This window comes from Botryllus schlosseri, chromosome 16 (genome assembly GCF_051294905.1).
Source record: "Botryllus schlosseri isolate E-star chromosome 16, Bs_hap1, whole genome shotgun sequence".
Lineage (NCBI taxonomy): Eukaryota > Metazoa > Chordata > Ascidiacea > Stolidobranchia > Styelidae > Botryllus > Botryllus schlosseri.
Window position 1 is genome coordinate 17,584,086 of NC_137251.1, and position 16,003 is coordinate 17,600,088.

Here is a 16,003-nt window from a genome sequence, read left to right on the forward strand (position 1 = left end):
TCTTTTGAAAATGTCAGCGTTATTATTTCGTTGAAAATAAAATTCATGGTATTGGACATTTAAGCTAAGAAGTCACCACTCAATAGCCAGCACATACAGAAAATCACGAATCGTGGCGTATGGTATCAGATGCGAAACAGTTGCTACCAGCACAAATTATTTTTCATACATGGTAAGTCAAAATTTGTACTGCCATCAGTACAAAGATATACAAAAAAACATGCTAAAACCGTCAAATCACATTACCATGTAAAGCATGTATTGTGCGAGAGTCATTTAATACTAATTCAACAAACTGCATCAGGATAACTGCGGAATTGACAAGTCGTGAAGAAGTCAGGCAGTTGTGGGACCATTTTGGTAACCATAAGTCTCAGAAAATAGAACGATTTTTGTCAATTTGGAGAAGGCGTGATCATATAGCTTGTTCTGACATTCATAGCATTCAAGCATTGCAGACATTAGTTATTGCCAAGGTTGCCATCGACATGGGTCAAAAACTATGAACTTTGAGTAACCACGGAATTTGTAAATTAATGATTGAAAAAGGCTCATCACTTCAATCCAGTACAGTACTAATATATCCATCATCTGTCCATGAATTTTCTGATAACGCGATTACTTAAAAAAGTATGTGCTTCTGCGATATGTGAAGTGTTTCCCATGAAACCAATAAATGTTTCTCATGAAAACCTTATCAAAAACCATTGTGTTTCAGGTTTGGGGTACAAGCGCCAAAAGTTCTCTTTCGCCCAGCAAGAACTATGTCCTTGTTGCCAGAAATGGGACAAACAAGGACGCAACTCAAAAATGAGGACAATTGTTATAATTAATAAATGAACAAGATTCGTATGACAACCATAAATCTAAATGCAATAGCATGCACAAATTAATCCTACCCAATAAAGGAAAGATACCGGTACATTTCAAGCTGCGAAACCAAGCCATTGTCTCAGGAGAGGACACAGCAGGCGGTTCAGTTTCAAAACAATTGTGAACTGGAAATATTACGGTAGTGGAGAATTCACAAAAACGATTGCAATTTGTAAAAAGTTGAATATGGAGTGCCGATTATGAAATGTTCAAAGCCAAAAACTTGATTTTCTCGAATTGACAAACACATTTCAATGTCTTCCTCTGTAGCTGGCAGCGTCAAAGCCTCCGCGTCCTCTGAAGCTCCCTCTGAATCCTCCTCGTCCCCTACCCCGACTTACTTGGGCTTTCAAGATCGCCGACTTTCCTCGCCCGGCAGAGCCCCCGCGTTGCTGTTTCAACATGGGAGCGTTCTTCAACATATCTGGCAGTATCATAAATCGTATTTGACTGCCTCTGACGTAAATAGTTTGCAGTTGAGCTGTGCTCCCGTCGCGATAAGTCACAGTGACTTCAGTCAGTTGGCTATTCATGTTGTCCTCCGCTTCTATCAACTTTCCGCGATAAACCTCCCCATTTGCGGTCTCGCAGGTTATGATGTGACCTTCTGCTTCGTGAAGCACTTTGATCGGAACGCCGATAGACATAGTTACACTGGCCAAACGTAGAAATCTGGCGCAAAAAATTAGCACTAACACAGGTCAGTGCGATGTCGGAATGGTAATGTTTTGTTCCCGCGTGGTTACGCACCGATGGTAGCGGTGAATTCGGAGTGCAGCTTTCACGAATCCGGATTCGGTCCGGATAGTCAAAAAATGAAATCAGTATCAGTTTAATATTTATTTCATCATTTCAAAACACCACAAGACTGCGATATAAAGAGAAAATAGTACGGTGTCGAAAAGTCTTTGCAACCAGACACCCACATGGGACTAGGCCCGGGGTCACCGACACGCGGCCCGCGAGGTCACATTTTGCGGCCCACGACCTGATTTGAAATTTCGGAAGAACGCTAGTAAATGATTTCAATATGCTGAAATTGATTTCAGTTAAAACATATTGTTGTTGTCACTGTTCAAAGTAAGCTATTCGTCTGTGATCAATATCACAATTCCTCACTAGCTGATACGGCTTTGGCGCTGGTAATATCACTCCATGGAGGAATAATTTGCTGATATGAAAGGGGGTACGTATTGCATTGACGTGCAATGGCCCAACACTGCCAAGACCGACACGCTTAGAAAACAACTTCAGGCTCCACAAAAGACCATGCTTTACGAGGAAATGGAGTTCTCGAAACGTGGTTGTTAAACCGCGTTGCCTATTTTTATCTCGATTTTGAAGTCGTGCGGCCCGCCGTCTCTACGAATGTGGAAAAGTGGCCCGTGACCTGTTTTGCGTTATCGGCCTCTGGACTAGGCGATGTAAATAAGAGGCATGCACAGTGCTCATTGGATGGAAAGAAATAAGGGATAACATATAAAACAGATAGTAATGAAAATGATGACGCATGTGTCGATAGGCGACGTTGATATGTTAGATCGAGGTCCGGTAATCTTGAAGGCTGACTATAGTTTTCATTCAGTAGAAATTGCTTATATATCGACTAGAATGTGGACATTCTCGACGACTATCCGGTAATGGGCGAACTGCATGCTGTTCCACACTTGAGATCCGGCACAATATCGCGTAGCAGCTAACAGCCACTTGGCGGACCCGGCACTGCACCAGGGGTGGCAAAATGAGGCTACACCATGCACACAGCACGGACGGAGAGATGGAAGTCGAATATAGTTTATATAGTCCTCAACCATTGGCGCACGCTCGAATGCTATCATATCTATTTGTAAATGGGTAACGTATTGCATCTTATCGTTTCTCTATTCTCTATTTTGGCTGGTAACTATAGACTGAGGCTATGCAATTACGTAGTTTAACATCTCTACGTATATGTATAGATAACTAACCTCCAGGGTTGTAATGACTCGAGTCATGACTCGACTCGAGTCAGACTCGAGTCACGATTTTCGGATGACTCGACTCGACTCGAGTCATTTTCTCAAAATACGGAAATGACTCGACTCGACTCGAGTCAATCTTTGTATTGACTCGACTTGGACTCGAGTCATTGCGCATGACTCGAAGCAAGTCATTGACTCGAGATTCAGACGGCCAAGACTGACTTTTCATTGTAATTTCGAAGCCAACACACTATTGGGATTTCGTTTGTTGGTACTGGTGCTTGAAAATGCGACCAGAAACTGCTAAAAGTGAGGAAAATTGATATATTATAAATGCGAACTATTCAATATCACCAAACAGAGTTAAAAAAGTGGGTTTAGGAAGACTTTAAATGGGAACTGAGCAGTTAACACAATGACTTGGACTTGGACTCGAGTCATAATACCATGACTCGGACTCGATCCTCTGTTCGCTGACTTGGACTCGGACTTGACTCGGTGGGAATTGAAAATGACTCGACTTGACTCGAGTCAAAAATATAAAAGTGAGATTGACTTGTGACTCGGAGCCTTGTGACTTGGTTACAACCCTGCTAACCTCCGTAGGTTAGTTATCTATAGCAGTGCTCTTCAACCTTTTTCGTCGTGGTACACCCTTTTAACGTTTACTCGATACTCGTACACCCCTGAGTCCTGACCACATAACTCACTGATTCCGCAATCCGCATATAAGCGTAATCCAGGGGTGCTCAAACTACTTGCTACTCACGGACGTGCTTAGATTTCATATATAGCATAAGGCCGCATTCCGGCGGAAAGTCGTCATGGCCCATCTGGATGTCATATATACTAATGTTGAATTGGTTACTGGAAACTTCGCACCGCGGAGAGCCCTTGTAGTGTTCCATCTGGAGGGTTAGTTTCGTCGATAATGTTGGCAGTTTCATATATTACTGTCAAATGTTTATCCATTATTATTAGCTAACATGATCAGATTAACCAATAGGCCTATAGCTGATGGAGGGTATCTTGGAAGATCTTTGGCAGAAAATTATTGATGATGCATCTTCGGGTTTTTGATAATCACTTCGTTGCATGTTTTCAATTTTTGACCTCCCATCAGGATTCTACGCATATAGTCGAAATATATATTGGAATCGGCCAAATGTACTTGAAAAACCTTCAATTGTGAGAAGCGCATTCGGTATTTCTTTATGGGTAGTATAGTATTTACGGTGACCGATTCTTTGTTTATTTAGTATAGTTGTGCTCACCGTAAATACTATTTTATTCAAATCCAAATTTTTCGACGGCAATAACTCCGCTTCCACTGGTTGGAATCGAACCAAATTTGGTGAGCATCGTTTCTATAGACAGCCTACCACTTTCATGGGGTGAACAGAAAATTTTCAAATTTTTCATTATTGATTTTTATATAATAAATAGAAACTTTCATCTCCTGTAGCAAAGCGGTTACTGGCTGAAATTGAACCAAATTTTGTGTGTAGGCTTAAATTAGGTAACCTAACAATTTTATCAAGTAGCCAGTACGATTTGAGAAAAAAAGTCATTTTTGAAGAGCCCTATTGTACATGCTTCTTGTATAATTACATGCTGTAGGCCAGTGGTTCCCAAACGGTGGGGAATTTCGGGATTTCTGGTGGGGAATGGAATCAATTTTGAAAAAATCTTTACAGTAATATTCTCCTTTATTAAATGTCGTTTTGAAATGCCGGCCGAATATTTCGTAGCCATTTGCAATTCAGCGATTCATATTACCAGTGCCTCCAATTAGCGAGAATCGCCTGGATAGCGACACGTACTCTCCAGAGATGTATTTATTCATCTGTACACCATCATCGGTCACGAAACGTAGTGATAGAAAAATTCTGATTCGTTGTAATAAGAGCTCATATTGAAGAACATGCATTCAAGGGAGATCGTGGAATCGCTAATTGATAGCACATACAAATGAAATTACATATTTATGTTATTTCAAGTTATTTTAGTATTGTGCGAAAGTGTAGTTTACGGCGGCTTATATATATATATCGCACGCATGAGTTCGTCAACATCAGGAAGTTTATCTGACCCGTGTAATGTTCGACACTTACGTATGTAAATTGCAGGGATATATAGAACTATAGGAGTTCTATATATCCCTGGTAAATTGATGCTACCACGCAACAGTTGGACAATTTTCAAACCCCTCCTAGGCCATATTTCTGTTGGCTGCGCGCCGGGATAGATACATAAATCTACGGAGGTGCGTTTACGGTTACTAGTTCACCGCTGCGTTGATTTTATTGTGTGTTGATCAATTCCGGGGATCTTAACAAACACCAATAGCACGTACTATTTACTAAGCAAAGTCTTGCAAAATTTTATTGGAGGTAGCACTTTAAAGGGTAGATATGGATATGGAGATTTTAGGTGGGGAATGAAGGCTCGGAATAAATCGGAAGTGGGGAATTACGATAAAAAGGTTGGGAACCACTGCTGTAGGCCAAGGTGGGTATTTGATTACATTTTAAAAGACCACTCCAAGTCGTTTCGACACTTTCCTATCTTTCCATTGTGTCGCAATCTTGGGGTGTATTGATCGGATAAAATTGTTAATAATAAAGTGAACTGAAAAGTGAACATCCATCTTTGGTATCGCATTCGTGTTTCTAGTTTTGACACTTTTCAATTTAGTGTTTTCACCACGGGACCGGGATTCTATTGTAGCCTAGGCCAGTGGTTCTCAACCTTTTTCGACTCGCGGACCGGTAAAATTTCAAAAAATGTCTGGCGGACCGGTGAACTGTCAAAATTGAAATGAAGCCAAAATGTAAAGTATGCAACCGTTTTTTGCAATGAAATGGTGCTAGAGAGTGACATTTAAAGGGTTTTGATCGCATTTAATTATATTCATGATGGCATCCATGTGATTTTATGGTAGTGAGTCTGCCGAGTCGAGGAACCTTGTCGTGCTACCTTGGTCATCGCCCACTGCCACCAGACGCAAGCTACTCAGGCAACTGCGAATACAATGCGTGCCGCAAGAAAACACATTACAGCAGTTATACCGGCCATGCGCAAATCCGGGCCGAAAAAGCACTTCGTCAGCCCACCCCAAAAATGTTGGTCTTGGGGCCCCCACAGGGCGATAAGCCAAACTTCCGGGGGCTTCGCCCCAAGATCCTACACTTGGGTGGAAGTTTTCACCTGTACTTGTGATCACATCCATTCTACTCAGCGTAAGCAGAGAGTTTACGTAGCTTATAGCGAAAATTTTCAATCGTTCACGACTGAAGCGGTTTTCTCGCGGCCGAATTTTTGGCCCAAATTTCGGAGTCCCCTATGTTAACCTAAACTTCATTATGTGTTGGTACGTCGTGGCGCCGTAATGGCTGACGCCGAAATGCCTATAAATCATGCGTATTTCTCGAAGAAGGGCACCTAATAAGCAAGACATTTAGGGACACTAAATCGTGCAAAGCCCGAAAAGAAATTGAAAAATGTTGGAAAAAGTTTCAAATAAAACGCTATGATTTATGTTCATTTGCGAAATAATTTTGGGCCCTTTTCAAGCTCGGCCCCTCTCCAATTGGGCGGTTTGGTGTGCCCCAGTTACGGTCCTGCCCAAAATAAATGAATCGAAAACCAATGATCAAACTGCGCTGTTTAGCGATGAGTGAGCTCGTATCTGTTCTGTATTTGTCGCTCGCATGTCGTCAAATGAAACGTCTTGAACTTTAAGTCAAGTCGAGCATGTTTCCAGCCCGAACGTTACCTCACGAAGTTTTGAATCAGTTTAAAATTAGATGTTTTATTTATTTTCTCAAAGGACAAGCCTTCAACATTGCATCTTGATATTGAAGTATAAAACTGTCATATACCTGGCGGACCGGCAGGAATGTTGTCGCGGACCGGCACCGGTCCGTGGACCGGTGGTTGAGAACCACTGGCCTAGGCTATTTTAGTCTGGGCTGAATTGACCGGAGGAAACTGAGCAGGATTTCTCTGCCTATTCTTTTTTTGTAAATTATTATATATATATTTCCCATAGGTGAAACTTCGAACCGCCTATCCGATCGTAAGCATCCCGAACGTTTAATCGAAACACGAATGATTCGGATAGTATATAGCAGCGGTCGGGAACCTATGGCTCGCGAGCCATATATGGCTCTTTTGGGTATAAGATATGGCTTTTTGCCAAATAAATATATTTTTACAGCAGCTTGTTAATAAATTTTCATCACGACCACAATAATTATTCTCGTGAGCGTTTATAGGCCTACATGTCTTTGAAAGGTAAAGACAATGCCGTCTTCAGAGTTAGGGGCTCGGAGAGCCCTTTTCAAAATCCCCAAATTGAAGTTATTGTCGCGCCGGCGACATGATGATGCCCATAAATGACAACGTAGTTATCAAATATATATGTGCAGATTGTGCACCGTTTTCCTGATCTACGGCGCGAAATGAATTGCCGTGGAAGTGACATTCACAATTACAAACAACGCCATAGCTATCCACGTTCTTGATTGGTATGTCGCTTCGTGACACCAGCGATAAAATATAGGCATGAAGCGCAACGTTATATGTTCGCGCCAAATACTTGAATTGAGAACTGTAGGGATGGTGTGAACGTGAGGTTCACGTTCGCGTTCTGTGTGTGAACCTCGGAAATTTAGAGGTTCGTGTTCACAACAGAACCTTGGTAGGTTCTGCACTGTGAACTTTTTGGTAAATTGTACTTTTCACTCCATTATAAGATCTTTGGCTCAAATTTATTGCATTTCAACTGCGGGCCACTCCATGCATGGTGCTGGCAGCATAAAAAATCAACGCTTAACGAGCATGCACCATGCACCTTGACAACCTTAAAAGTTTTAGTTGCTTTGTTGCAAAAAATTTTCTCGGAATAACCAGCTTTCCGTTTGTGAATATTTAGTGACTATCTGCTGTGAGCTTGACCCGCAATCACACAAGATCACGAGCGATATACGTAGTCAGCGAATGATGCTTATTCAACCAATCAATGATATTGATATCGTCTTCTGATGTAAAAAATCGAACGGGCGTACGGGGTCAATCTTGACTTCATATCTTTACTGTATCATTAAAACCAAATCCGTGCGATTAAGGTGCTTGCTAGTGCTGCATAACTTGTTGTTGTTTGTGGTATCGGTAGCGAGTATTGAAACCCGTTGTACACTCTGCTCAATATCAATGTAGCAATACTCAGACTCCGAACACATTGTCCGGTCTGGCTAAGACCGTTAAAGCGTAAGCTTATATTCCTTGGTAAGTCCTCGTCGAAATTGTTGGCAAAGCGACGGAATGTATTGATTTTACGCAATTATTATATCCTTTGATTACCGCTGTTGATACATTTAGCGACGTTTAAAACGCCGATATGTACTTCAGCATTGTGGCATTATGTGGACCGAGTCTTCGCTAGGTATTGTGTACATTAATATAGGCTATCACTTCATTGGAAGATAGGGTTGGAATTAGCTATATGACGTCACGTGACGTCACGAGGTTCACGTTCGTGTTCACACAGAACCTTTCAAAAAGGTTCGCGTTCACACGAACCTGAACCTTTCAGAGGTTCACACCATCCCTATGAGAAGTCGATCGTATTTAGATTTTCGGAATCAGTGCAACAGTTACATTCAGTTCACATCAGGTATTATAAATTCCAAGCTATTTACGATGAATTGCGGTATCAATGGTGAAGTTTGGCCCGTCTGTGCCTTACCTATCGCATCGGGTTGTATTTTCGAATAATAAATATGCAAGTCGCCTAATTTTGGGAGGAAAATGTTCAAAATTCAGTCATTCATTAACATCGATAAAAAATACCAATAGTAATTGAAATTTTCGCAATTTTCGTTCACTCATCGTAGCAACAGGTGACGAACTGCCTCGCTTGCCTCCCCTGACCCCATGTCACTGATGTATCACATCTTATATTGGCTATATACGGCTGTAGCGATCATGTTGGCTCCATTTACGCATGTGATCATGGCTGTCGCATTTAACAGGAGCATCACGACGAAGCTACGTTCTCGTAACTCAAATTCCGCATGCTTGAATACGGTTACCAGCATGATTAGTAGGAATTTTTACGGAGAAAATGAGGCGCACACGAGGAATCTCGGGTGCTACCATGACGTCACAAATTTTCAATTGTGACGTAACAGTTGATCGACATGTATGGCTCTTTGGGAGTTAAAATGGAAAAAATTGGGCCAATATGGCTCTTCGGACGAAAAAGGTTCCCGACCACTGGTATATAGCAACAGGCCCAAATAGTATCTGTCATGGAAATAATCTGCTTCTGATAATCCTCGATTTTCTAGATCGAGAGATATGCGTCACGGTTGAAACGCTGCACTATCCCGAAATTTTTGTTCGGTCTGTTACCCAAAAATCATAAAGCAGAAAATTATGACTATACTTGAAATACATACAGAATTGTCGGAAACTGGAATAAAGCATGTATTTCCATAATATTTTCTAATAACACAATCAGCTACAAGCAACCATTATTTCATAATATTTTCTTCTGTAAAAAATCGATAGACGCAAATGGACAATAAGACAGCAACGTATCCCATTACAATATTAAAGGGACGGTAGTTCGTGAAGGTCGGGCTCTCAATATTGTACCAATATGCTTTCACAAAATAGCCATTGTACATTGTCAACAATCAGCGCATACATGAAAAGAACCCGCCGGGAAATTTAAAAAAGTTTCTTTGCGAATCTCTTTTGAGATCGATATGAATTTGAACAAATAAATTTTTCCGTCCATATGAATTAGACATAGGTGAGATGAATCAATGTTATAGCTGTCAGAACCAAACGCGAGGCTATAGCCTACATGACGAATAACGAATTAATTTACTTCCTAGCTCTCTATTCATGGTAAAGTAGACAAGTCTCAAAGCTGTTATGAGCTTCTAAATTTGCAGTGTCTATTCCCATCTCGCTGATGTTTTCGCGTGGGAGAATAGTATCTTCGTCCACGGAAACAGGCGCGCATCCGTCCATTTGTGCCTTCGCTTCGATCATACGATTACTTTTTCAAAATATGTAATCACGCAAATTGAAACAAAAGAAACCGATATCCTGTAACCAAAACAAGTATCCAGTCAGTCGAATTCAACCAATATCACGCACCCTGCTCATCCATTTTGAACTTTATGCTGAATTACCCTTTAATATATTACAATTAAAACCAGGGGATTCCTCGAAATTAATACAAAGGATAGATATAAATCAGAATTCATTGCTGAATTATCCTTTAATATATTGCAATGAAAATCGGGGGATTCGTCGAAATTAATACAAAGGATAGCTATAAATCAGAATTTTGCGTGTTACCTAACCGACTCCGGGTGTCCCTCAAGTCACAATCAGAGTAGCAAAATGTCCATTTTCACATCATGAGAAAATCAAGTTTTGTAAAATTTCCATTGTCTTTCGGTCATATCTTGACCATCGTTATGATTGCAACATTGTTTCAAAAGAAAAGATTTTCAGTAAATATGAAAAATAGACGTGAGCTATAGGCTATGTGATAAATATTATGAATTATGATGCGGGTATTGTGCGGATTGCGGAGGGCGACAACCGACAACAGTCCAATTGGCACGAAACACGGAAAATACCGTTGTATGCAGACTGCTAATTGTGTACAGTAAACCGAATGAGAGAGAATATATACGGTGTGCGCTGTATATAGGTACACTGTGTGTACAAACTGCGTACATAAATTTGGACAGATGGCATGCCATATATGCAGGGAGCGACTATTTCGCCGTTATTGCAATGTCTACCTGTCAGAGATGAGCGGATTTGGAATTTCTATGTCCTAATTCAATCCAAATCCGAACCTTCAAATCCATATCCAAATCCTAATCCATAACTTTTTCATATTCAAGTCCATGTCCAATCCTAATCCGATTCTAACTGGAAATTCAGAAAAAATGCTAGTTTATGCAAGGGAGGTATTGGAAAATTTTCTTTCACAGCCAACGATTCCCTTGATTCAAGATAACTTAGTAACCATAAGTACATTAATAACTGATCTGAATAAAGTTTGTCGCCATTCACCACACGACATATCGAGCTCCCAGAAAATAGGTAAATCCAATCCAAATCCTAATCCATTCAAAAAAAATTCTCCAATCCTAATCCAATCCAAATCCGACAAAATTTCACAAATCCTGTTTTTTCAAATCCTAATCCTAATCCATGCTCATCTCTGCTACCTGTGCATCATTTTCCGTGCTGACGTGTTGGTGAAGGGTTGTGGAAAAGCTGATTCGCGATTTGATCTGCTTAATGTAGGATTTTCCCCGTTCTTTGAATTTGGTGTTCCTTCGGTTTTCCCCGCTTCCGTGGTCGATAGTATCGTGTCGGGAGCTTTTTTGGAAGTCTGAACAGGAGTAGCTCAAATCAGGAACGATGTGTATTATCTACGAAAGACGCTTAGATAATGATGATATGATATAGTTAGAATGAGCTTGTAGTTATTTCCTTCAACTCATTATAAAGAGAGTGAAATTTAGCTGAAATATATACTTGAATAACAAAAGACTATCTTAGGCCTATACTTGGCCTTCGTTCAGTCGAGCAATCTTGGATAACTAGATAATAATTATAGTATCCATTTATTTGACTAACGAGAGGGAAATACCCGTAATTTAATTGTAATAGTTTGTGAAATCTTTCTTTACTCTAATTCTAATTCTAATCTAATTTTTGCAATAAATGCCACAGGAGAACTGCATAATGCGAAACGAGCAAAGCTTGGTGTACTGTACACAAGTGTACAGACATTTACGATTCTTAGGCTGATGAGAACGAATTCTGATTTGATATTAACTGAACGTTTGTTGAATTTCATTCTAATACAGAATTTTATTCGATTTCCAAGTTTTCGGGAATTCAGTAATTCTAATTCTAATATAATTTGGAAAAGCTGAAAATTTTTTAGTTGTCCAGCTCTATAGTCATGAATATTTTGGAATAAGCACAGCCAAACACAGACATCTCGTAGACAAATATTAAATACCAGATACCACAAAATATAATCTGCTATATACGAAACATCTGTAGTGTGTATGTATATTAAACAAAGGCGTACCATAATTTTCGTCTTCGATGTGACTTGTGAAGATTCGATTTCGATGCGACAGGAGCTGATTTCGTCTTCTAATATTTCTATTTGCTTTAATGCACTCATATACCGAGCCTGAATGACAAAAGAATTCATCCAATGGAAATGCGCTTCAAGAACCTTAGATTTCAAGTACATTTGTCTAAGTCAACGACATTTGTTACTTTAGTGAGCAGTATACGGTGCATGTCAATAACCAGTCGATATTTGAAATCAGAGTGATTGAAAAATCCTATCTTTCTCGAAAATATGGTTCTATATACCGGTAGTGCCAAAGATTCGCATTTAGAGCAGTATACACTCGTGTTACATACCTCTGAATAGATTTTTGGCTTGGCCATAAACAAAAAGATAGAGTCGGTTGGATGTGGTGCAATCTCAATCGAAAAATCGTCTTTTATACGAAGAGATTGGGCTACAGAACTTCAATATACAATTGGATAATATATTCATATTGAAATAAACCTAAACATTTTCGGCTGACACTCGTCGCGGGTAATCGTCAGCAACTAGTAGAGAATTGATAAGGACATTGTATCACCAAATATGACGTCACCGAGATGACAATTCGAGTACTGCAGGCGAACAGATGGCCTTGATACCAGATACAAACATTTCTTCAGCCATGTCGGTATAATATATGGCATGTGCTGTTCATTTTTGATGGGTCGTTGCGTTCTGTCTTATTCAGGATATGGTCATTCCACTATTGAGGCTAATTGAGATCTAATTGAACCGTAAAAACATACACTCGTGACTGTGAGGGCAGTAGGGTATGGGCTATTAAATGTCAGCACGTTAGTTGAAATCCTCGACACGATCTTACCCCGAAAATTATTGTCGCTGCGAAGAAAGTCAAGCAAAGGAAGACCAAGAGCACGCCTCCAACTTCGCAAGACTTTCCTTGATTTCCACGTCGTTTCCTATTAAAAATCTGCAACATCGGAATTACTGAAAGATGGCGATTAACACCGTGGGGACTCGAAGACCAATTGGTGGTATCGACTCTGCCTGTTCATAACGAAATATTGGTTTTCTAGTGAGACTAAACAAATGATGTCTGTCTACAGAGAAACTTGAAGAACTAGATTATTCTAGTTACCTATAACTAGATTAATTGGAACGGAATGTCGGTAATGAAATGTTTCGATGCTCCAATTAAAATTCTAATCTAATTTCTGGTTTTCTTGCAGATGCTACATGAGAACTGTATAGTGCGAAACGAATCAATATTGCTCTACAGATATTTTCTATTCTCATGCTTATGAAATTTGATATGAAGTGAACTAAACTTCATTCAATGTCCAAATTTTCGCGAATTCAGTAATTCTAATTCTAATCTAATTTTGATTAAAAAAACGGCGTAGTTTTAATTCTGATTCTAATCTAATTTGGAATAAAATGCGTAGTTATAATTCTAGTCTAGTATAATTTGGAAAAACTGTAGTTATAATTCTAATCTTTATTATCCAATTTGAAAATGCTGTGAATATTCTAGTTTTCCAAGTCTGTCTACAGGTCAAGGCAGTCACAAACATGGGCCATTTTTACTTACTCGGAAATCGCTATACTTCTTGAGAAGAAATTTACATTCTTTCTACTTCTACTTAAATACCTACGGTGACTACTTTGACCACTTCTGCCCGTATTCTCGTTTTAATCGCGGCAAAGATGTTACAAAATGCAACGCATATATCTACAGCACTCAACCACCAACCTCAATATCATCGCTGTCGTCACTGCTAATTTCCGAAGATATTCCTTTCATCTTGATGCCAGAGGAGTTATCGCCCAGAAGCTCTTCGCTCTCCATTTAGAATACGAAATATCACTATCTCCTAACTAATGTAATCGCAAATTTACGAGTTATACACCAAGGACTCGCAATATAAACACGTATCTATCTGGATCGCATCCGCGTTCCTTATAACGAAGTTAACGTGCGCGACGCCACTGCGGACAATGAGAATATACAAGATGGATCACGTCATCCGCATAAGTCTCATGTTTGAATAACGGATAAAATAATATCTTGTGTCAACACCGTGACCTACTCAAGGATACAAAATTAACTGTAGAGCTCCTATGTGACCATAATGGTCACACTTGCGACGTAGTCTTGAAAAGGATAGCAAATAAATAAAGGCTACCACATACCTTTCGCACCGAGATAACATATTATCACGCGATTTCGTTTGTATTTCCGTAATCACACAGCTGTTATTCGAAGTATTTTTCGAACGCCTAGGTCATGACCAGTTTTGGTGAATGCTTAGCATCAGGTGTACCCAGAGCTACACCGAACTTTCCTGATAGTAATGTGGTAGAAAGATAAACTATTTCCTGTAACACATGAAGATTGCCTGCCACCGAAGACTAATTCAGCGATCGACGGTGTAGCTGTGTTGCACGGAATCTTTTCGTGTCGTTTCTATACGATTGTTATTCCCCTAGCTTCACGAGAAAAAAACGTTATCAGAGCAGACCCCAGTTTCACCATCATCGTTATGATACGCGCTATAAGCATATAAATATCTTTGCGTAAGTCAGAGATAGCCTACATTTACTGACGACTTTGCTCGTATGCTGCGTACGATATAGGCCTACAACATACATCTGGAAGGTATTGACAATTACAACCAGAAATGAAGAATGAATTAGTCCACCCATTCGTTATGTTATGCTATGCGCAATTGCACAAGGGCACACTGCATGGTGACCAAAGGCTATCTCATTCCAGATATTACCACTTACATTTGTATCGAACCTCCACTATTAGCAGTATATTCAAACAGCTGCCTCGTACATATCTGGTGCACGCAATGGCTTCCAATGACAAAAGAAGCCTCATTAAGCTCCACACGTTCTGTATGCGTCGTAACATCCGCCACACAGATGCTATATAATAGTATAATACTCTTTCATGCAAAGCGTACGATAAATACAGTTCGGATTATTGCGTCGAGACCACAATTCTGGCGATGGTGAAGCGAGAGGGCGAACACTCCAAACAGCAGTCTCGCATTACAGATATACAACGCCTGTCGACATTTCCTGTCTTGAATAATCATTTCGCGCGCGTAGAATGAAATGGCGCAGTTTGTCTCACCAAAGTATGCGCAAAAGCCACGGAAACGCTTCGAGTACGTGATATAGGCTTGTGACTGACTCAAAATTTCTGAATAGAACACCATGGCATGGGTAGAGATATAGAGGCTTACAAAATCAGGTCAAAAGCTTGTAGGCTCCAATATTTAACGGACGCTATTCAGCAACGTACTGTACAATGTGCAATGTGCAATGTGCAATGTGCAATGTGCACTCGAACAGTGTTGCTTCTCATCTCTTTTTAACTCATCGGTAGTTAGGGCTGCATTTAAAACACACGGTGTTTTAAAACACTTTGTTTAAACATGTTTTCAACAGCGTCATAAACAAATGCCTTTGAAAAAAATTGTGTTAAGCCATAATAGTTAAAATACTTTCGAAAAACATGTAGTATGACCCTACGGACGATTTTCACCCAATATAGTCGACGTATACGATATGGAGTGGCTGGAACCCTCGACATCGTCGTCAGTTCAACAGCTATAGCAAGTCGATATAGAACATTGGTATGGAAGGGGTGTTGAATAATATATATTCATGTTGAAATGAACCCGAATATTATCGGCTGACACTCGTCAGGGGTAATCGTCAGCAACTAGTAGAGAATTGAAAAGAACATTGAATATTAACAATCGTAGCACACAATATGACGTCTTGTATTTCTTTCTATCTAGGAATTGGAGTCAATTTTCCAACTTTTTGAGAAATCACTTATTCTAATTCTAGGCTATAATTTGAAAAAATATCAAGCTCTAATTGTAATTCTGATCAAATTAAGAAAAGCTCAAAATCTTCTAGTTGTCAAACTCTATGACTGAGAGACATTGCTCACTATAACTGTATGCCGCGCTACGCCATTTACAATCGTTGTGTGAGT

General features: G+C 39.9%; 1 protein-coding gene, 1 long non-coding RNA gene and 1 pseudogene across 4 annotated transcripts in view; all 3 read right to left on the bottom strand.

Annotated features, from left to right (window-relative positions):
• Positions 1–16,003, bottom strand: part of LOC145459265 (uncharacterized) — a 167,819-nt gene that overhangs the window by 107,713 nt on the left and 44,103 nt on the right. The gene's annotated exons all lie outside the window — the stretch shown is intronic.
• LOC145459346 (small nuclear ribonucleoprotein Sm D3 pseudogene) lies at positions 3–1,619 on the bottom strand (annotated as a pseudogene). The gene has a single exon (XR_013921354.1). The product of XR_013921354.1 is annotated as a small nuclear ribonucleoprotein Sm D3 pseudogene (transcript).
• Positions 9,306–15,294, bottom strand: LOC145459260 (uncharacterized). 2 transcript variants are annotated; one of them, XM_080337918.1, is made up of 5 exons: positions 13,736–15,287; positions 12,845–12,952; positions 11,986–12,093; positions 11,108–11,274; positions 9,306–9,962 (listed from the first exon to the last, which is right to left on the bottom strand). In XM_080337918.1, the coding sequence occupies exons 1-5, from the start codon at positions 13,829–13,831 to the stop codon at positions 9,902–9,904; spliced, it is 540 nt and encodes a 179-aa protein (XP_080194044.1). In that variant the 5' UTR covers positions 13,832–15,287; the 3' UTR covers positions 9,306–9,901. The 2 variants fall into 2 exon arrangements, with proteins under 2 accessions (XP_080194044.1, XP_080194045.1); XM_080337919.1 differs by lacking the exon at positions 9,306–9,962 and adding an exon at positions 9,980–10,672 and having other exon boundaries at positions 13,736–15,294.